This window comes from Crotalus tigris, unplaced genomic scaffold (assembly GCF_016545835.1).
Source record: "Crotalus tigris isolate CLP2741 ecotype Arizona unplaced genomic scaffold, ASM1654583v1 scf7180000024447.884657, whole genome shotgun sequence".
In the NCBI taxonomy this organism is placed as follows: Eukaryota; Metazoa; Chordata; class Lepidosauria; order Squamata; family Viperidae; genus Crotalus; species Crotalus tigris.
This window is the reverse complement of record NW_024100616.1, coordinates 293,003-316,097: the sequence shown is the minus strand read 5'-3', so window position 1 is coordinate 316,097 and position 23,095 is coordinate 293,003. Positions and strand designations below refer to the sequence as shown.

The 23,095-nt window shown below is 39.8% G+C and overlaps 1 protein-coding gene across 3 annotated transcripts in view; it reads right to left on the bottom strand.

Moving 5' to 3' along the window:
• NHS (NHS actin remodeling regulator) overlaps positions 1-22,890 on the bottom strand; it is a 348,337-nt gene extending 325,447 nt beyond the window's left edge. Inside the window, exon 1 of one of the 3 annotated variants that reach the window (XM_039332103.1) lies at positions 21,037-22,890. In XM_039332103.1, coding sequence (XP_039188037.1) covers positions 21,037-21,463 — 427 coding nt within the window. In that variant the 5' untranslated portion in view covers positions 21,464-22,890. The remainder of the gene's footprint in view (positions 1-21,036) is intronic. The other 2 variants (XM_039332102.1, XM_039332101.1) reach the window with 2 other exon arrangements.
• Positions 22,891-23,095: the final 205 nt, after the last annotated feature.

Genomic DNA, 23,095 nt, shown 5'->3' with positions numbered 1-23,095 from the left:
GCCGATACTAGGGGCCCTAAGGGCTCGTCCACCATTGGTACCTCCAATGCCTCCTCCAGTTCCTTGGCCACATTGTACAGCCTCTTATCAGTGTTACCTGGAAGAGAAAGCGAAGCCGGGGAGATCCACTGTTTCCGGATTGCGTTCAGGAACAACGCGGGACAGGGGATGCGGTGTTGGGTCGCTACTGGTTTGACGAACCTCGGGTCGGCCTCCACATCAGGAAGAACAGGTTCTGATGGAGTTCCCTGACCGAGGTGAACTGTGGATACAGCCTTACACAGTAGGGTAATAAAGAGAGAGGGGTTAAAGAGACCGCTGAATGAGGGCACCTCAGGTGGAATGTCCTCCTCGGACATTTGAACCTCTTGCTCTATGCCGGGTTGGTCGAGGTAAGAGTCCTCGGAAACAGATGACCCGGATGGAGAGGAGGGACATTGCTGGGACTCTGTCCCTTGCTGATGGACGGACCTGGACCTGGACATTCCTGGCTGGGCGGCTAGAGCTCTAGCCTCAAGAGTTCAGTCCACTGCTTGTGCAATCAAGGTCGCTAGACGTTCCTCCGAAGGTAACGGAGACGACTTGCTAGGTCGTAGCCCTGCTGCCATGGGTATAAAGGTGGCTTCGGGAACCCCCTGGGGCACCCGTGGAGAAGAGGATTGGGAGAGAGAAGAGAACTCACCTGTCCTGCATCATGCGGGGGACTGCGAAGACTCCCCCGTTGACCAGACCCCCAGTGGGGACGAAGAGGGCCCCAGAGGTAAGTCGGGGGCTAGACCTCTGTTCTGATTCTTTTCTAGTCTGGCCCTTTTTTGCGCCCTGGCGAATTCCTTTTCTATGGCTTGGTGTCTCCTGTTTGCCTGTTTGTCTGCCTTCCTGGAGGACTTTTTGGTAGGCCTGACCTTAGTGGCCGTTGTCTTGTCAGTGCCATCCGGGCCAGGTAGACTTGACGTGGATGGTACGGCTCCCGTCGAGGGAATGATGGCTTCCTCCATTCTCCAATAGCGCAGGGCCATGGTAGGGGGACCCCGGTAATAGGAGAGTATACACACTGAGTAAGGACAGGCGCACTACAGGGGGCGTCTGGAACCCAGGGACAGCCTCTGCATCTAGATACAATCAATAGCTGTGCACGGATAAGGACAGACACACGACTTGGGGTGTCTGGAATCTGGCCTGGTATGCTGTGGATAAGGACAGGTACACGGCTGGAGGTACCTGGAATCCACACAGTTACTCTCCGGATAAGGACAGGCACACTACTGGGGGTGCCTGATATCCGGTTGGAGCCAGTCAGTGGCAGTGATTAATTGTGGAAACAAGGAGGCACCAAGTCCTGGAAAGTGGAAGACCAATGACTGTAACCGTGTGATCAAGCTTGCTTGTTTAGTGATGGAATGTTTAGGGTACCTCTTGGAATTGATTATATTATAACTAGTCAGATCAAGATGCTTAGTGGTTTAATTAACCTTATTTCTTCAATTGATTATTAATAATCCTTTATTAATTATCTCTCTTTATTTGTGCTTATTTATGGCTAGATCTAGATCTGCCTTCAAGTGGCTAGTCCTTATTAAGGAGCCAGTAGATATGATTTGAGTCTGAGCCTGCCTATTTTAATTGTGGCCCGGTTTGCTCGCTGCTGCCACCTGCTGGGCTTTATGCAGGCCCCATGGGGAATGAAACCACGCAGGCGCAAAGTGATGGCCACACATGCACAATGGCCCTCCCGTTCGAGCCTGCTTCTTTTAAACCTGTCCAAGCCACGTGCGAGCAAACAAAGGGAGTCGGGCATGCGTTGCACAACTCCAAAAATGGCGGCCCACGTGGGTAAGGGTGCTTGCTCGGAGCTCTCAGCGCTACTTTTAGCAAGGGGAGGGTTTCCCGGTGGCCGCCTATCAGCTGGTCTGCGGCCGCTCAGCGTGGTGTTCTGCGCGCGACACCCCCCGCTGGTTAATCACCACCCCTCCAAAGGGCACCCTCTCTGAAGTTTGCTTGTGGCTCCAGAATGGCCCACCAAACAGCTGAGTGAGTTTGGGGACTTTCCCTACTTCCGAACTCTTCAGCGGAGCTGCAGCCACAAGCTCCGCTCCTGAAAGCTTTTACTGTTTGCTGGACTAACAGCCGTTAGTCCAAGCCGCTGTTAAACAAGGGCCTTACTTGGGGAAAAGGGAGGAGGTGTGAGGAGGGGGGAGGGGGATGGGACCCTGTCCCCAACAGGGCCTGATACCTCCCCAGTGAGGAATTTAGGTATATCTAGCCTTCTTTTAGGAAGGAGAATTTAGAATTTGTAAAGATCTATTCAAATTAAAAATTTCAATTAACTAAGCTACTAGAAATGAAATCCACCAATGGTAGACTGTACTTGCCTAAGAGCCAAGTTTGCACGTCTGTTCCAATGGGTGAGATCAGTCAAGACTGGGATCTCGTGGTCCAGGACGGGCATGGCAACTTTGGCTGACTGATCTGATTGGGCAGGAATACAGTCTCAACCCATTGGTGGATTATCCATCTCCAGTGCTGGAGAACAGAGGAACATGTTGTGTCTGCTTCCATTGTTTTTTTATTTGTTCATTCCATCATTTCAAACTCAGTCTTCCCTTGATAAGCAAAGACCTAGTACTGGTTTTACTATTTGCTTAAATGCAGATGCTTTGGGCAACCAGAATCTTGCTTTAACAGTTCTTTGGTAGAATGAAGAATTGTAAAAATCTACATTCCAGTAACTAATTTGTATATTATATAAGGTACAACTTTCAGACTTGGTCTAAAGCAGGCATGTCAAAGTTACGATGTCATGTCGCGCAATGTATCGTGACTTTTTCCCCATTGCCGGCAATGGGGTGGGCATGGTTTAGGCATGATGCAGCCGCCCTGCGGGCTGGCAGTTTGACATGCCCAGTCTAAAGTGATGAGACAGATACAATTAAAAGCATTAAGGCAGAGGTCTCCAAGTGTGTTTGGGACAGAGTCTGTTGTAGAATAAGCATGGTCAATAGAGGAGCGTGGTGGCTCACACATGGTTAGGATGCTGGGCTGACAATCAGTAGGCTCGTGTTCGAAACCCAGTTGCTGCCATGTGATTGGATGAGCTCCCATCACTCGCTCCAGTTCCTGCCAATCCAGCAGTTTGAAAGCAAGTGATCATGAGTAGATAGATTGGTACCACTTCAGTGGGCAACTTGACAAGATATGAAAGGAGCCCCAATCCGGCATTCCCTGGGCAATGGTGATTTCACCAGCTGATCCTTTCACCACAGAAGCACCTCATGCTTCCAACACAGGAAAAAAAGCAGTCAATCACAAAATACCCATTCCCCAGAAGACAAACTGCTATAGTTATTCCTGCTCTCCATCCCCTTCTAGCTGTACAAAATACTTATCTATCCAGCCAATACATTGAACTATTTTGTTAGACTACTTCTTGGAGAAATGGGTGGTTAGAAACAGAGCATTGCTGGAAATAGACTATATTTGAAACTGTCATTTTGCTTGCTAGCTGTTCATTAAAAGAATATTTTATAAATTCAGTGACTCAGAGAACAGACTCAGTAGAAGAAACACTGGCTAAGCAGGTCCCTCAAATGGCATATCTAAGATCAGTTGACCCCACAATTTCACTGTCAGGAATTGTCTACAGCAAAAGGGGAGGTCTACAATTAGGTCAGAATCTTACCTCTCATCCATTTTTAATAAACTATTCTACAAATACAATAGCAGTTATATATATATATATATATATATATATATATATATATATATATATATATATAAACAATGCAACATCTTTTGCTGATTTTGATGTAATATTTAAGCCTTAAAAATATTTCAAATATAAAATTAATAAATCTTCAGGGATGTCATTCTGTTTTCTAACTTCATACCAAAACACATCCAGAGGTTTTAGTTTAGATTCCTTATCTTGTAACACAACATATAGTTGAAAAATGTTCCACCTCCAGGCACTTTCAGCATGTATGTGGAACAATGGAGAAATCACTATGCATTTTAGCATGTAGAAGTTGTGTGGGCTGGCTTATTTCTCTCAACCCATCCCCATTCCGGAAATAATACTCAGAGATTATTAAACAACTACACCCACTCTATTCTCAACATTATTCAAAGCCATGGGGGAGATATTTCCACTAACTAAATGGCAGTTTAGTTACTCTGGTTTAGTGAAATTAGTCAGTTCTCTCAAGACAAGGAAGATGTAAATATTGCAGAGATTTTTTTCAGTCCCAGAGACTAAAACAAATATGGAGAGAAGGTAAGCATAAGCCATCTCAGAAAAGGGGACTACATTTATAATGGAAAAGTGATAGTCAAATACTTTCTCAAAACAGAACTTAATCATTTCATTAGTATAAGAATTACACTATACTGCTTTGAAATTTATGAAATTGCAGTTGGCTGTCAAAAACTAGCAACAATAGAAGATGTTCACTCATATAACAAGATTTAACCAGCCAAAGCAAAATTTAAGCACTGGAAGATGCTTAATATTAGCACCCCCCAAATTATGTGAGATTCAATCCGCAATTATTTTAAGACTCAGAAAGATCATCAGATTCCTGGTGATTTGTATATTACACTCCATCATCTGAGTTTTGCTGGTTGGAAATTGTGAAAAACATATTCCCAAGTTATGCGGAGAAAACAGGGGTTGGAAGTGACCAGTCAATTCTATCACTGTATGATGCAAAAGCTTATGTGAGAATTGGCAATATACTGTATATTCTAGGAACCAAATAGTTAACACCAAAAACAAAATTTCACAAAATGTTTGCTTTTTCATCCTCCAGTTTCATCCTCCAGCAGTAATTAGATAGATCCTGACTTGTTAGACTTCAGCGCCCATATACTTCTGACTATGATGGCTAGGGCTTTAGAACCAATTGGTCTCAGCTCTTCTAGCACAACAAAATGTGTGATGTATTCTTGCTATAGAATGTCTTCCTCCACATAAACTACACCATAAAGTACTTATCAACCCTAAATATTAGGGCTGCAAACTGGAGAGAAGAAAGAAATATAGCTATTGCATTCATATTCCATAATGTTTTGCTTCTACCTGGGTGAGCCAGCTCAATTTTGCACACTGTATTGTAGCTGCCATTCATCTTTATTTTCTAAGGAAGATCATAGGGTCAATTTAGAAGGCAATAGACTATACCAGGGGTAGGCAACCTTGGCTCTTTTAGGACTCGTGGACTTCAACTCCCAGAATTCCTGAGCCAGCCATGCTGAGGGGAAAGGAAGAGGCTTCCAAGCTGAGCGATGCTGGCTCAGGAATTCTGGGAATTGAAGTCCATGAGTCATAAAAGAGCCAAGGTTGCCTACCCCTGGACTATACAGAAATAAAGATACTGGAGACTGGTATTTGCTTTTTTCTTTCTTGATGTAAAAATGAATGAAAAGGAAGCTTGACAGTGCTAAGATGGAATGTCCTTTCCATAACATTGCACAAACCAGTTTAAATGACAGGTATTCTGCCTGCTTGAATATAGATATTTCACAAAATTACCTAATTCTAAAGACCAAATATTTTCTTTTGAACAAATAATTACTTCCCAGATTATTTGACCAAGTGCTTTATTTTTAATCATTCATTTCCTGAGACATTTGGGGTATTTATACTGAATAGTATGCAATCCACATGGATTGTCTAATTTAGTGTATTCCAATACAGTCCAGAGTTATAAAATATCAAGGATAGAGTACATTACCTCAGATCACACTTCATTGTGGGGGGGGGGAAGGGTAAACATTGCTTTTGATTTTGTCTTGATTACACACCCTTACACACAGATTGCATTAGACCTCAAGGAAGAAAGGGACTACTACTTTAAAGTAATTGCCCCCAAAATTAAACATTTAAATCTTCATCTTTCATGCATGACTTATCTCTAAAGTATTCATGCCAGTGAGCTATATGGAGGAGAGGAGAGGAGAGGAGAGGAGGGGAGAGATTATAAGAAACACAGAGAGACACAGATAAATAGCTTCTAGATTAAAACAATAAATGTGATGCTATTTAAAAATCACAATGCCATAATAACTAAATAAATTATATTTATTTAGAATCAGCACTTTTAAAGGAGAAAATGATACGTTTTGAATGTAAGTACTTAAGAAAATGAGGCTGTGTAACTACATATAGGCCTGCCTAGAAAAATGCAATAACAAAATCTAATCCAGGGTGGTCTGGCAGCTCAAGCTGGCCCAACTGTTGCTTCCACTCTTTGGGTGGTCATCTGGAACTGGGTGAATTGCAGGCCTGGCTTCCCAATGTATCACAAGATCAGCTCCTCTACCTCTAGGTCAAAAGCTGAGTCAGGGATTGGCAGACACTGTTAGAAATTGAAGAAATCTGTGCTGATTTGCCCAAACATGGAGTTGTAGTTGGCACAGGTGGAGCAAGCAAAGATGAAGATGGAGAGAGACATGATAGATAGATGAGAGAGACAGAGAGAGAGAGATCCAGAGGACTGAATAGTGATAGAAAGAGTGACCATCACAAAAGGACAATAAGCCATACATTGTGAGCTGCATGTCTGATTTTCTTTCTTTTCCAGAATACAATGCAAAGGATTTCAAATTATTCATGCTAAAAATACAACAAATCAGCAAAATTATATAGTGCAAACTTGTGCTTTTCAGATTGCACTGAGATGAACGGGATATGTGTACTTGCCAAAGCTTCTAGCATTCATTTTGTGGCTTTTGCACTGCAGAAAGTTTCGCTGACTTATTTACATATTTGCGTGTAAAAAGCAAAACAGAAAACAGAAATTCATAGTGATAATACTTAATCTCTCTATAGCAGGAGGGAACACCATGTAGTTCCAGGACTATACATAGACTCAACTCTCCTTTTTGTAGCTCTTGGAGCCCCATCTAAATAAGACTGCTGAAAATAGTTATTCTATGATGTGCAACTAATGAAAACTGAAGTTTGTCTTCCAAAATAAGCACATCCTTGGTAAAAACAAAAACAAAAAAACAAATACGATGAAAATATTCAAAGTTCCCTTCAAATCTCTCTTTCCCACTGGTGTGTTGTGGCCCCATCATGGCTCTGTGCAACCAAAAGTATCCCAAAAGTTTGTTCACCCCTGCTCTACTGTATAGCTTTTCATATAGAACTTAAATGCACAATCAGAAGCAAGTCAATATGAAACGAGCACATTCTCCAAATGCATCATACTAGTTCTAAAAAAGAACATAAGACATTAGAGCAACAGTCTGTGTCTGTGCATGGAAAACATTAAAAAATCTGATTACACCAATTAATATTTTGTTATTTTATCCTATCAGCCAATATATATAGAATCAATACCTAAAGAAGTTAATGATTAAAATAAGAAAATCAACTAAGCTTATCTATCAGATTGCACAAACACACAGGACCCATAAATGTTTATATTATATTGCAAAAATTTTCTGCATGGTTTTCAGTCTAATTTTTGTGCAGCAATTTATTTTTATTGCTAACTGCCACATTTTATAATTGGCAAGCTTCAGCTTTTTAAACTCACGTGCTGTTGCTACAAACAAATGAAGTACAGCACTGTTAGAAGACAGGAAATAAACTGGTTTTAAAAAGATTTATTATGCCCAGTTTGGAACTAATCTGAGTTTTTTTCTATATATGGAGCTCAGCAGCCTATTCTACCTTCATCTTAGTTCCTTGAACCTGCATTCAGGCCTTTAACTCTTGATTTATTGTACAGGTAGTTCTTGACTTACAATCATTTGTTTAGTGACTGCTTAAAGTTATAATAGCACTGAAAAAAGTGTCATAACTGATACTCACAGTTACAACCATCACAGCATCCATATAGTCATGGGATCAGAATTCAGGTGCTTGGCAACTGGCATGTATTTACAATGGTTGCAGCATCTTGGGGTCACGTGATCACCATTAGTGACCTTCCCAGCCAGCTTCCAACAAGCAAAGTCAATGGGGGAAGCTGGATTTGCTTAAAAACTGTGTGATTCACTTAGCTTCAGTGATTCACTTAACAGACATTGCAAAAAAAGGTTGTAACATTGGGTACAGATCACTTAACATTTGTCTTGCTTAACAGTGGAAATTTTGGTCCCAGTTGTGGTCATAAGTCAAGGACTACCTGTAGGATAGTGGAACAAAGAGCCTAGATCAATGATGGCGAACCTTTTAGAGACTGAGTGCCCAAACTGCAACCCAAAACCCACTTATGCATCATCGGGTGCTGGGTGAGTGTGGCCCATTGGCTGGGTGTGGCCCATTGGCTGGGCGTGCCCATTGGGTGGGTGTGGCTGCAGTGGTAATGGCAGACTGGATGGGACTAAAAAGTTCAATCAATCAATTCCAACTTTGCAAGATCTTTTTTTTTCCGCGAGAAGTTGAAATTGACTGGTTGATTTTTTATTTTTTGTACACGGCAGCAGAGGCCTAAAGCAAAAAGGTTTTATAAAACCCAGCTGAAGGCCTAGGATTGGGGCGACGGCGTGCATGCCCACAGAGAGGGCTCTGAGTGCCGCCTCTGGCACCCATGCCATAGGTTCGCCAGCACTGGCCTAGATAAACTAGTGTTCAGATCAGCTTTACAGCATGAACATTTGCAGAAAAATGAGTGAATGGGAAGCAAAACTGGGGAGAAAGATTTGCCACCCAGGTTTAATGGGGAGTAATACTATTCCTGCAGGATAAAGGGAAAGATGGAATATTCCAACAATTAGAAGCAGAAGCACTAAATAATTACATGCTAATTGTTAATACGTGCAAGTAGTAGGATTGTAGTAGTATGAGTTTTCTGAGGACCTATCTAAAGTCTATAAGGATGTATTGTTGATTTTATAATGTTCTTTGTTTGTATTTGTACAAACACCAGAGTACTTTGGGACTGAAGCAGGATAGAAATACTGTAAATAGATGAGTATAGGAGCCAAATACTGGATTAGACAAACCTCCTGCCTGATTCAACATGACTCTTTTTAGGTCAGTGGAACATTGGGCTAACAGTTCCAAAACAAAAACTAGTTGCAGAATAATAACCTCTCTAGAGATGTCTACTTGGCATCTATGGTATTCTTTTCATTTGATGTGCCAAGTAAAACCCTTTTTTTAAACTTCTCAAAACACTTTAATTTACTATACTGTACTATTTTCTGCCACTTGACTCTCAGTATTGTTCTTTCTCACAATTATGTACTTGCTGATTGTTATATTGCTCTTATTCTATAAACAATGTTTTACCATTGTTTTTAATTTTGCTTAATTATCATCTATAGGATTCTAGTGATTTAATTTTTTTAATTACCGGTTTAATGTTTATGATAAACCTCACCCTGAGATTCTCTTTTTAAAGATTTTTTTTATCCCATTATTTTTATAAATAACTCAAGGTGGTAAACATACTACTCCTTCTTCCTCTATTTTCTCCACAACTACTCTGTGAGATGAATTGAGAGTGACTGGCCCAAAATCACCCAGCTGGTTTTCATGCCTGAAGTGGGGTTAGAACTCAAAGTTTCCTGGTTTCTAGCCTGGTGCCTTAACCACTAGACCAGACTGGCCCTTTGGCTATAGGTGAGTTGTAAGTTGACTAAACTGTTATTAAAATTATAAATAAAAATAATTTTAAGCACAGAATTTTGGAAGAGAAAAGACAACTACACTAAGAGAGGCAATACCATTTTTCCTGTATAACCTACAATTGACCAGGGAATACAATATGTTAAACAATAAAGCACATTTGACAAATCACAGTCATATGTTCATTCGACATGATAAGCAGAACTAAATAAATCAGACTATGTTTTAGATGATTCATGTTCTATATTATAATCTCTATCAACCTAATCTAACCCAGGAGATTGTTATTTTGGGGTAGAAGGAGATCCATAGTAGCATTCAGGAAGCAAGGAAAATAATTCATACATGACTTTGAGTATTCTTCAAATCAGGCCAATGTATAAAATTATCATTTCTCTGTTGTATAATTTACTGATGATCATTGTATACAAATAAAACAATCTATCCACAGTGAAGTACAGATTTTATCTTATTTACGTTACACTGTTTGATCTGAACTGATTTGGTCAGTATTATTTTATTTGCATTAACATGCCCCTCTCCTGATAACATCCTGCTAGATCAGTCAGAAAACATCAATAGAGAGAGATACTCAACAGGTGTTTCTTCCATTGGTGAAAAATAATTTAGGCTAGATGGAGCTAGATTATCCATTCCCACAAATAAACCATAAACAACATGAACTATGCAGGCTTAAAACCCAAGCTACAGCACCATCAGAATATGCTAATCCTGTTCTATGTAGTATCCTACAAATATATTATACTTATTCCATCTTGGAATGACAGCCAGAGAAAGGCTTAGCTAGATCCTGAGGGCAATTAATGCCTTTGTTTCCATTTATGGGATTGCATTCTTCAACTTTTCACTAAGTGAAGGCCACAAAGGTCCTTTATCTTATCCAAACTACTGTTATTTCAAGTCAAATTGAATATACTTCTGTAAAGCATGGAGAGAATGGAAAAGTAAATGCTGATCTATTGAGAAAAACATATTGCAGATTCAATGTAACATCAACTTTTCTAGCAGTAAACATTTTTCAGAAAAAACAAATTAATACATAAATAACTCCTGCTTGCATCAGAAATGAAATATAGAGAGTGTCATAAAGAAAAGGGGGCTGACCTACTCTCCAAAGCACCTGAGGGTAGGACAAGAAGTAACTAAGTAAGATCATTAAAGAGGGCTCCAACCTAGAACTAAAGAGAAATTTCCTGATAGTGACAACAATTAATCAGTGGAACAGCTTGCTTCAAGAAGTTGTGGGCCATCACTAGAGTTTTCAAGAAGAAACTGGACAACTATTTGTCTCCTGCTTGAGCATGGGTTGGACTAAAAAACCTCCAAGGTCCCTTCCAACCTTGTTATTCTATATACTGTGTAAAATACTTGAGTGTTAATTTGACATATTTGAATCACCAAATGAAAGAAACAGCTGTTGAGTATGTTGTTTCAAATTAATTATGTAAGGATACAGAATGAAGATTTAAAAGATATGTCAAGATGAATAAGTACAATTGTTACTGCTGGGAAGAATTTCTGTGATTAAGGTGAATGTTTTCCCTAGAATGTTATTTTTATTTTGATAACAGATGTACTGTTTAAATAATGGCAGAAAGACTAAATTTGTGTGGCAAGGTGAGTTAAATATAGGGTGTTACAAGACATTCAAGAGAGAAGAGGGTTAGGTCTATCTGATTTGACATTATATTCTGCAGTTTGTTTAGTTTCGATGAAGGAATGGCTGGAGCTGAAAAATAGATTATTGGAACTAGAAGAGCATGACTTAATGTTTGGGTGGCATGACTATTTATGGTATAACAAAGTTAAGGTTAATGTAGATTTCAAAAATCATTTTATTAGACAAGCCATATTGAGAGTATGGAATACTGTACATATAAACTTAGGTTGTATCTGAACATGCCTTTATGATATCATGACACAAAGTGTATTATAGAAATTATAACCAAGCATAAATGATTAACCTAAGGTGATATTTTGAAATTCTTATTTATTTATTTAACAAATTTATGCAGCCTCCCAACTCACATACAGTGATTCTGGGCAACATACAATATTAAAAATTCACAATTTTACTCCATCCCCAGAGAGGGATTTCAATCTGATATCAGGAGGATATAAATGTCCATGTACAACTATTAAAAAGATTCAAAGTAAATAAAAGGGCTTTTGGTTTTGAATATGGTAAGATGGAAATTGATATAGTATTATATTATATTTATTATATTATATGTTATTGCTAAAATGTACAAACTATTATTGAAATTTGAAATAAAAGATGAATAAGTGAAATAATATGTGATCATATAGGCTAAAAACTTTGGGTACAATATATAAATAGAATAATGGGAGAATATGTGGATGAAAGGATTGAAATTGATGTCGTATTAAATAAAATGATAAAATGATGCACCATTGATATTTACCACCAGATAATTGTCTAAAATGTATAAACGTACTTCAAAAGTATGCTGGAAATGAAAACAAAAAGAAGGACTTTTTATCAAGCTTGGTGGGCATGAAAAAAAATAAACAACTTGGGATTCAAATACATTTATTAATTCAGAAGATTTAAAAAAACTAATATGCAATTAAAATCAGAAATATTCCTTTTGGGTCTGATGGATACAGTTCAAAAAGACTATGAAGTTTTGTTTTTATGTATGACAACAGGCCTTTACATGTTGTAAGGACCCGCCCTCAATTAGTTCTCTCAAGAAAGCAGAACTCTTGAAACCTGCATTGTTTCAAAAGGAATTTTTATTGAGAGTTAATGACAGCAGGAGAGTAAGTACACCATTCTCAGTACTTATAGCAGAGACATAATGCAGCATCTAGAAAATAGAACACTCCCAACCAAAATTATGGATCCAGTATATAGGTAACATCTTTGTCATAATAAAAAAGTAACAATTAGAGAAGTTACAGAAAACAATCAACAACATTTTCAAAGGAAGAAAATTCAAAGGAAAAAAACAACAACACACTCCTTTTCCTGGATCTCCTCATCAACAGAGGAAAATAGGTAAATTAGAAACACAAGTCTATCGTAAATATATTGTTTATATAGAGATAAACAACATTTACATTCAAAAGAAAGAATGAAAAACTGAAAAGGAAATAAAAGACCAGAACACTTCCTACCAGCAATCAATACTCAGATAACCAATCAAGTATTGTTAGCAAATTAGCAGTATAAAACAGCCTAATCAAAGAACTACCAAGGTGAAAACCACATTCCCAGCAACATTGACAGAGCAAGTCACCAAATATAAACAGAGAGAAAAACCCTGCTCTCTTCCAGCCCTGAAGATGTTACCTAGTCAGGTAATGAAATGTCTGCAAGCAAACAACCAAGGTCAGACTCCAAAGCTTTAATTTGGATTCTCACATTAAACAGTATGTTGAATTCAATGGTCCTTTCCAACTCTTGATTCTGTGCCATGTAGATTCATTGTCATGTTGTTTCTCTTTTGCAGGGATGGAGTTAATTATTTCTGATTAAATCTATTTTCAGAATGAGGGGGAAAGCCCAGCTATAGCACATCTCAGCTTCACAAGCATCCTTGCTGTGCTGCAATTAGGGATGTCACAGCACCAACTGTCTTCACAACTGCAAGGCAATCTAATGGATTAATAAACAACACTTTTTTCCCTACAAAATGAGTGTCTACACATGCTAAATTTGTAGCATTAATTAAAAACATTATTTCTCAGCAGCTTTTGGAAATATAAGTGCACATTATGTTGCAGCAAGTTCAGCAAAAATGTGTGTTTATGGAGGTTTGAAGCAGCACATGGTCTACGTAGGTGTTTTTTTTTTTTAATTTTGTGCTCACCAGATATTTTAGATTATAACTAGTACTCAGAACTATGCAAGTTGAAACAAAATGGTCTCAAGGGCTCAAGTCTGAAGGGCAATCAGTTGGCTTCCAGACAATGATCTTAGTACTTATTTGATCAAAAAGCATCATGGTTTGGACTCCACCCAGTATGGTGATCTGAACTAGCAGCACATATCTTTGTTCTGCTAGACAAACGGCTGGTTTGATAGCTACAGAGCAGGTCTCTGTAGCTACTTCAATCCTGGATTAGAAAAGGAGTGGCATGGAATTGCCCTGAAGTTTCTTGGACATTCCTTGGCTGGGGGGGGGGGGATGAATATTCAGCAAATTTCTTCTCCCTTGTAAGTTTGCCAAAGAAGAGGATTGACATCATGTCCACCTAGCCAATGTCAAAGACGCCTCTGTTTTAACTTCACACTTTGCAATGGTTTTTGTTGGCTGTGGGCTGGAATTTAGATACTCCTCCGGTTCAAATAATTAATCATTCCATATGGAAAAGACAGGGGTTTTTTTAAGATTGCTGAGAAAATGAGTTACTGTTAATTATATTGAACTTCTACAAAAAACTGTATATATTATCAATTTGAAAAGACTTTATATCTTTATTCTATTTCTTCTGCATTCTGCGTACAATTCTCGGCTTTCTATGTTAAAAGCTTAGAAACCTCTTCTTTTTTTTTACTCTGTGAGTTTGTATATCAACATTATTTTTTTACCAGCTGCTTAGTTTTGCTTTTGGAACTCCTTATCTGAAGAAAATGGTGTATTTTTTCCTGCTTTTCTGCTGCCAGCAACTGGTTATAAGAGAGGATATTTGCAAAAATGCTTCCTAAGAAGAAATAGAAAGAATTAAAATGTGACTCGGAAGAGCCCAGCACCAAACTCCTTATGGAAGTATTTGAGAATTGGTTTGCTATGCTACAAGAGAAATGTGGATTTACAGGCTGTTACGTATAATCTGGGTTGACAAGATCAGAAATGAGGAGGTGATAAGCTGCCTGGGAAAGCTAAGGGAAATCATCAAAACAATTAAAAAACGAAAATTAGAATATTTCGGACATGTCATGCGACACCCAAAAAAATGCGGCATACTCCATTTAATCCTCCAGGGAAAGATTGAAGGCAAACGAGGTCCAGGCAGATGAAGAACATCATGGCTTCAAAATCGAAGGGACTGGTTTGGACAAAACTCAGCAGCACTTTTTTGTGCGGTTGCTGATAAAAACAGGATCGCCAACATCCGATAATGGATATGGCACAAGAAGAAGAAGAAGATGCTACAAGAAACAATAAAAGAGACGAATAAAAAATCTGATAAACAAATTGAATTATTAGTATCAGAGTTAAAACAAACCAAAGAAGATGTTAAAAATATACAGATTAGAATGGATGAGTCAGACACAAGATTAGACCTTCTTAACCAAAATTTACTGTAATTGGATTTGAAACAGAAGAAAGTTTTTCTGCGCCTCAGAGGAATTCCTGAGCAGATCCGCAATTTAAGTGATGTAATTGAAACAGAAATGATTAAAAGGTTTAATGATGAGAAAGCAGACTTCTCTAAAGAAATAGACAAGATTTACAGAATAAATTCAGTGTATGCGACCAGAAGACAACTGCTAAGAGATGTTATGACCCAATTTATAAGAAAATCTATTAGAGAGCAAGTAATTCAGAAACATTACCACCAGAGATTTAACATTTCTGGAAAAGAAGTGCAAATATTCAGAGAAATTCCAATTACAATATTAAGGAAACATAAAGAATATTTTTTCTTGACAGATCTCCTGAAACAAAATAATATTCTCTTTTGCTGGGATAAGCTGGAAGGGGTTATCTTTACCTTTAGAAATCAATGGTATAGACTAAATTCAGTCCTTAAGGCACAAGATTTTTGGAAAAACATGGATTGGAACTACACTATTTTTCAAAAGATAAAGATCAGAAAGAAAAGGACAAAAAGAGGTTGATATTTATCAAGGACAGGCAGTGGAGATGGGAGCCTCAGCTGGAATTCCTGGAACTTCCTCTTCATAACAGATGAAGATTTTGACATGGAATGTCAATGGGGCAAATTCCGCACAAAAGAGAAAAAAAGTTATTTCATTATTTGAAAAAAGTGAACCATGATATAGTATGTTTGCAGGAAACTCATATTAAAGAAACTGATAAAAAGTATTTAACAAATAACATCTTGGGTCTGGAATTTATTTCTGCTAACTCAAAGAAAAAAAAGTAATGAGGTAGTTTTGTATATAAAATTCCAACTACATCCACATTTACTGTTTGCTGATGACCAACGCAGGTATATAATTGTGCAAATTGAATTACAGGGAATAAAATCTATTGTGGTGGGATTATACACTCCACATCAAGAAAAAGCTACGTTTTTTTTAAACATCTGTCTGAACACTTGTTCTTCTTTTCAGTATTGGTGTGTAATTGGAAACGACAATGGGATATAACCCCACAACTGGATAGATCATCTGATAAAGGAATTAAAGAAACACAAGAGAAACTGCCCAAACTTTTTTTGAGCTGATACTTTAGGCCTGATCGATGTTTGGAGGTGTAAAGATGGACTAACAAAAGACTTTATCTTCTTTTCAGAGAGACACAAATCCTTTTCTAGAATTGATATGATTTGGATACAAAAATCTGCTTCACAAAACAACTAAAGCTATTATTCTTCCAAAACCTTTTTCTGACCATAATCCAATGTCTTTACATCTTAAATTTGGTCTTCAGTCTTTTAAATAGAGATTAAATGAGTCTGTTTTGTAGAGACCACAGATTGTACTTCAAGACTATTTTAATAATAATTTAGGTAATGAACCAATTTGACAACAGTTTGGGATAAGGTTGTAATATGAGGACATTTTATACAATACACTATAGCAATTAAGAGGAAGATGGACCAAAAAATCCAAAATCTGCTACAAGAAATTAAATTGAAGGAGAGGGAACTCCAGAATTTACCAGAAGTTCCTAATATACTTAATCAACTAAAATTATTGCAACAACAAATTTCTTGATTGACTCAGATGTTGAAAAGGAACTTAAATATACAAAACAACACTTTTTTGAACATGCAAATAAACAAAAGAGATGGCTGGCATACAAATTAAGAAAATAGAAAAGAAGATGATAACCAAGCTTCAAGAGGGGAATAAAATCTATATGAATAACAAAAACATTCAAAGACTTTTTTGGAATTATTATACCAATTTATACAAAGAACAAGAAATATCTTTAGATACTATGGAGGAATATGTAACAACTAAAAATCTTCCTAAACTATCGGAAAACTACAAGCAAATTTTGAATAGTCCAACAACAACTTTTGAAATAATAGAAGCAATTAAAATGCAAAGCTCTGGAACCAGAGGCCTACTGAGTGGATTCTATAAAAACTACTTCTTCCAATGAAGGACTTCTTCTTCTTTTTGTGCCACATCTGTTATCGGACGTTGGCAATCATGTTGGCGATCCTGTTTTTATCAGCAGTCGCACGAAAAAGTGCTGCTGAGTTTTGTCCAAACCAGTCCCTTAGATTTTGAAGCCACGATGTTCTTCTTCTGCCTGGACCTCGTTTGCCTTCAATGAAGGACTTAATGAATTCTATCTTACAAGGGAACCTTACACTAGACTCTTGGAAGGATGCCTACATTTCTTTAATACCCAAAGATGGATTAGATTTAACTTCCATGAAGAACTATAGGTCAATTTCTCTCCTTAATAATGACTATAAACTCTTTACATCTATTTTAGCTGAAAGACTTTAAACAATTTTATAGAATTATATAGATGAAGACCAGTGTGGTTTCTTTCCTAAAAGACAACTAAAAGATAATGTAAGAGTAATTCTGAATATAATTGAATATTTACAACAATGTAGCGACAAACAGGTTGCATTAGTTTTTCTGGATGCAGAAAAAGCTTTTGACAACTTGAACTGGGCCTCTATGTTTAAAGTAGTGGAAAAGATGAATTTTGTATTGGGCTTTATACAGGGTTTGAAGTCCATCTATACCAGCGGTGTCAAACTGTTGGCCCATGGGCGGGTGCGTCATACCCACCCCATTGCCGGCAATGGAAAAAAGTTGTGACACGTCACTACACATCACATGATGTTGCAAGTTTGACACCCCTGATCTATACACTCCAGAAAGCTTGAATCATGGTGAATGGAGACTTTACAAAACCATGTGAAATCCAGAAGGGAACAAGACAGGAGTGTCCTTTATCCCCTTTATTATTTATTCTAGTATTGGAACTGTTAAATAGAGATATTAGACAGGATAACAGAGCAAAAGGATTACAAATTAAATTGCATAATTACAAATTATGTGCATTTGCCAATGATTTGGTACTGATTGTGCAAAACCTGCTAGAGAACATTGAACATGTTATGAGGAAGATTAAAATGTTTGGAGAAATGACGGGTGTAAGAATAAATAAATCAAAGACGACAATACTAAGAAGAGCCTTCTATGCATCTAAAAAAGATAGGCCTCTGAGATCAAGGGATCTTCAAAATGGTCCTTTCCGGCAGATGTTAACTTTCAGGCCATTGTTAGATTTGTATTCCACCTTTCCTTAAGGAATTCAAGATAGCATGCATAGCACTTTTTCCTCCAATCTTTTTTTAACACTTTGGTAATCTTTTGAGCTGAAAATAAGATGGGTGCAAAATTACCCAGAGAAATACTGTAGTTGAAGTTGGACTTGAACCAAGGCCTTCCTAATATAGATCTTCACTACAACATCACACTGGATTATTCATTCCATCTTTAAATATAAACTTTCCATTAAAAACTGCTGTCAAATTCTTCCTGAAATTGAGTTTAATGTGTCTATGTCCCACATTTTCTCCATGGTGTTAGTTTATAGAATGCTTGCTGTTGTAAGCTTTATAATAAAATAAACAAATAACACATGTGGGATTTCCAACCTACCTATCATCCAGATGCTAAGTAGCCTAAAACCACTTACCAAGTTCACCACATCTCATGTCTTCAGAATATGCCTTTTGAATCACATAGTTAAATCACCAAAAAGATAACTTTAGTATCCAAATCTAGATATTTGCATAAACAGCCACATGCCAGATAAGACAGTCACCTTTTATAAGATATGCACCTCTACAAATGTGAGGAATAAATAAAATTCACCTTTTCCAGGTCAGAGAGGCAGTATTTCTAGAAATTGTAGAAATGAACCAAACCTGCTTCTCAGAAATGTCAAGAACTAATTAACCTGAGAAGCAAATCCTCTATTACTGAATCACAGCTCCTTCCATAACGAACAGGTATAGTAATAATTCCCTTTGTGGTTTTGCAGACATGGTAGATACTTTCAGCAGAAAATATTTAATACCTTTACTATATATTTATGGCACTCAAAGGACCAAATTCTTTGAAAGGAGACAAGGAAAGTAAGCAGGTAGAGAATCATAATGGCTTGTTTTACATAAATACAATCAAAGACTAAGATGGGAAATACCATAAAGTTCATAGATCCAACATTGTTATTTGTAATGCTTTTTTAATCTAGAATTCAACCACAGAGCTTGAGGTTCTAATCTAGTTTTCCCCATTTTTCAAATATGCTAGACTGTAACTCCAGTTGGCTAAAAATACTGAAAGATGTGGTTTGATATATCTGAAGAACACTAGCTTCATAAAGACTATTCCAATCTCAGTGTTTACTCGTTTAAGCAATAGTCAGTCATCCCAAATCAGTGGATGATCTGTTCTAGGTGACTACTAACCATAAATTAGTTGAGAATTTCAAAGGATAAACTTGGGGGGTGTAGATCTGATGGATAAACATCCTTCATTGAGAAACCAAAGAGAGAGAACTACATGCAAGAAGGACATATCCATGAAACCCCAAATATTACTTCCCCAATCTAATGCTTCTAAATGTGTTGGCCAATAATTTTCCTATTCTCCAACTAATAAAATCATGTTCCTTTCTTTTATATCCAGAAACATTATGTTAGGGAAGGCTGATATTGCTGAAGAGGAAAACCCTTCCATCCTTCCTCAAACTGGTGCCTCCCCTCACCAATAGGAAAGCAGACTCTGAAATTAAGACAACCTAAATATTTTTTATATTATACTCCTGAGTGTGTGATCTATAGATTCTAGCCATCCAGTCCTGCCCATCCATCTGACATTTTCCCAACCAAAGCTAACATTTATTTGCTTATTTATAGTCTGTTTTTGAATACTGCATATCCCTTCAGATTATATCCTACTGGTCCCATTTAAAGCAGTGCAGAATTCCGTAATGGACTAGATGAGTGGCGGATGACCACTTACAATGCGACTTACAGTGGCCACCAAAAAGGGCTGGGGAACTCAATGTCCTCCAGAGACTGGGCGTGCTGGTTTGGGTTTAGGAATCCCAGCACATTTGCAGGTAGAGGCTAGGAAAATCTGCGCTAAAACGCTTTCCTTCTTTCCCCGCGCCCTCTTTTAGATGCTTCACTATCCTCAGTTTACACTATCCCCACCCCTTTTTTCTGTGAAGCGGCACACCACGGAGGCTCGTCTGTTATCACTGCAGAATGGTCACCTTGTCGGTTCAGAGGAGGGAGGGGGCGGACCCCCTTCTTGCGCCGCACGCCTCTCTCACGCATGCACTAAGTGCCCACTCACCAGTCTCAGCCGAGGAAAAATGGGTCAGGCAGATCGCCGTAAGTCTTGGGTGGCGGAAGGCAGGTTGTCCCCGATGCCCCCCCCCCCCGTTCCTTTTCCTGCAGCTGTAGTCGGGGACTCCTGTCTCCTCTCCCCGCCCCCCACGCTTCACCTTCTTCCGCATGAGATCAACGACTGATCCCCTCCCAGCACGTTAGGCGTCTCCCGCGCATCGCCGCGCAGTTTTCCACGGGGGAAACCACTCGTTCTTCTTCCCGAGTGGACCCGAGAGCTCGAGGATGCGGACTCGAGGCAGGTGGGAGAGGGGTTGCGGGAAGCCTGAAAGGCGAACCGCGGTTCATCTTCATGCCGCTCACCGAGTTTTCTCTGGCAATCACTCGGGAAACCAAAACAACCCTAAAGCCCTTTTGACAGAAATGGGTCGTTCAAATCAAAAGCGCGTGCACATCCCAATCAAGTTTCCGCATCTCGGCCCCAGAACCTTCTACTTCGTTTACCCCCCACGTCGGCGAATCTGTCCCATCTACACTTCCCGCAGAGGGGAAAACTTTTGTCCGCCGAAGCTGCATCCTTTTCCTGCAAAAAGAAGGGCGGCGGCGGGGGGAGATATCGGGAATAGCCGCGTTCAGGGATTCAGGGCCACACCTCCCCGAGATGCCCAAGCAGCACCATTTTATCTTCCGCGGCCCCTTTTGCTCCCTCACTTGGCACCAGCATCACACCCATCAGAGCAAATCTCGCTTCCTCTCCCCACTCCGAAAAATTGAAGGAAAAAAGAAAGCCAAGAGCCATCCACAGATTGCCTCCCTGGCGCCCTATTCCCCTTAAGAGCCATACGAAAGAGAGCGAAGGTTAAGGTAAGCCAGCGCCGAGGTCGCCTCAAGGGGAAGGAAGGGAGAGGAAGGCGTCTTCCACTTACGCACTGCCTCCTGCTTCGGATCCAAACTGTGTAAAATGCTTTGGACGCCGCCAATCCGGCTGTGCAGCGCTTGGACCCTGCGGTGAGTGAGCTGGATCTCGCTCTCGATTTCTTGGAAGAGGGTGCAGGCGTGCTTGGCCACATCGGAGAGCTGCCGGAGGATCCGCGAGAGAGCAACATTGCTGACTGAGCACAGATCCAAAAGCATCAGCGCCGCCGCCTCCTGGTTCTCCTTCCCTTCGGCGGTCAGCGCGGCAGCCAGCCCAGCCGGAACCTCTTCCTCCGGTTCGTCCATCGCCTCCCCGGGTTCTTCTCGGTAGCTTCCCGGCTGAGGAAGCTCGAAGCCGGAGTTCTCGTCTAACACCGAGGCAATATGCTGCCGCCGACACAGCCTCTGGGGCTTCACGATCCTCTTGGCGAAGGGCATGACCAAAACCTGGGGCGTCACACTCTGTGTGGATGTCGCCGTTTCTCCCTTCCCAGCCCAATAGCCACCCTTTCAAGCCGCGAGCTCCGGTCTCCGTGCTCTTTGCAACCCGGTTGCGGGATCAGGGGCTGCTTCTGCCGCCTTCTCCTCTCCCAATCCCTTCACTTGCTAACGGCAAGACGCGCTATCCCCCATGGTGATCTTCTTCGCCGTCTGAATCCTTTCGCTTTTGGAAAACGACCGCTGCGCCGCGTCCCCGGCCACCTTCGCTGCCGTTTATCGGTTGCTTCCCTAATCGCTCCTTCCGTCCCTCTTTTTCCTGCTCCCTGCAAGCTTCCTCCTGTCTCCCGCCTCTCGCTTCCCGATACAGCTCGTTTTCAACGCGAGAGAGCGGGATGGATTTTTAAAAGATGGCTTGAAAACCCGGAGAAAGGAATTCGTCCAAGTCTTTTGTGAGGAGGAGCAGGCAGGCAGGGAGAGACACCCGCGCTTGCATAAAAGAGAAAGCGAGAGGTATTCCCCCTCACGACCACATGGAGTCGCTGCAGATTCCGAGCAGCCGCTGTGTGCCAATGCACCATCAATGGGCAACAGGAGGAAAACAGGAGGAAGGTAGAGAAGGGAGGCCGTTATAAGTTTGACAGCTAAAGCAAAACACCTTTTGCAAGACGGGTTCATAACAACAGCAAGAGATGCGCGCGCATTTAAAATAGCATGCATAAAAAAGTGGTGGAGGAGGATTCCCCTCCCCCAGGAATATGCTTGTGATTTAGACTGCAATCCAATCACAGTTAAAACTAAATAGCTAGGGGAGGAACTGACAATCACCTGTTTTGTGCTCTTGTCTGCATCAGCCTTAGTTGCCATGCCTAAGAACACTAGAGTTGGATCCAAAACAATCTGAATAGCATGAGGCTGCATCTCTTGCTGCTAAAGGGTATGGCTTAAATAATGGTCAGATATAAGTGAAGGAAAATCAACTCCATTTCTTCAATGGAATTAAAGATTATTTAAAATGTCCTTTATTTGAATTGGATTTCCATAGTTTCCATGGCCTCTAATTTGGTAGTCTAGCTTAGAACTCTACAATTTATTGGATATCTTAACATCCAAAACCTGACTGACTCCACTTAGTATCCAGGTCCACATAAGCAGTGGGGTAAATGTTTAGCTGACTACCAGTTTCAGCCCAAGGAGAGGGAACTCAGTGACATCTTCTTTCTGAAAGCAGAGATCCAGAATCACCGCCTCTGTAATTCCCATCTAGCTAGTTGAGAGTTCTGATACCTGCAGCCCCAACTTCTTTCGACCACACCAACCCAAGAATAAGGCTGCAAGAAAGGTCCATACCTCCTGAGTTTTGAGATCATTTGAATGTGATTTGTTCATGACCCGGTTCATAAATCCCTTCTTTTGAGAGGGTCATCTTTTGACAGGAAGTTTGAATTAATTTTGCTACTAGTGGTGTTATTCAACTTCAAGCCCATCCTCAGCCTGGAAAATTGCCGGCTGGCAGTTAACCCAAGCAACCTTCTGGAACTGTTTTACAGGGATAAAAAATAAAAGGCTTTCTACATAAACCACCCTGAGTGCTTAGAAAAAAGGAGAATATAAAACTAAGCAATAGATAAT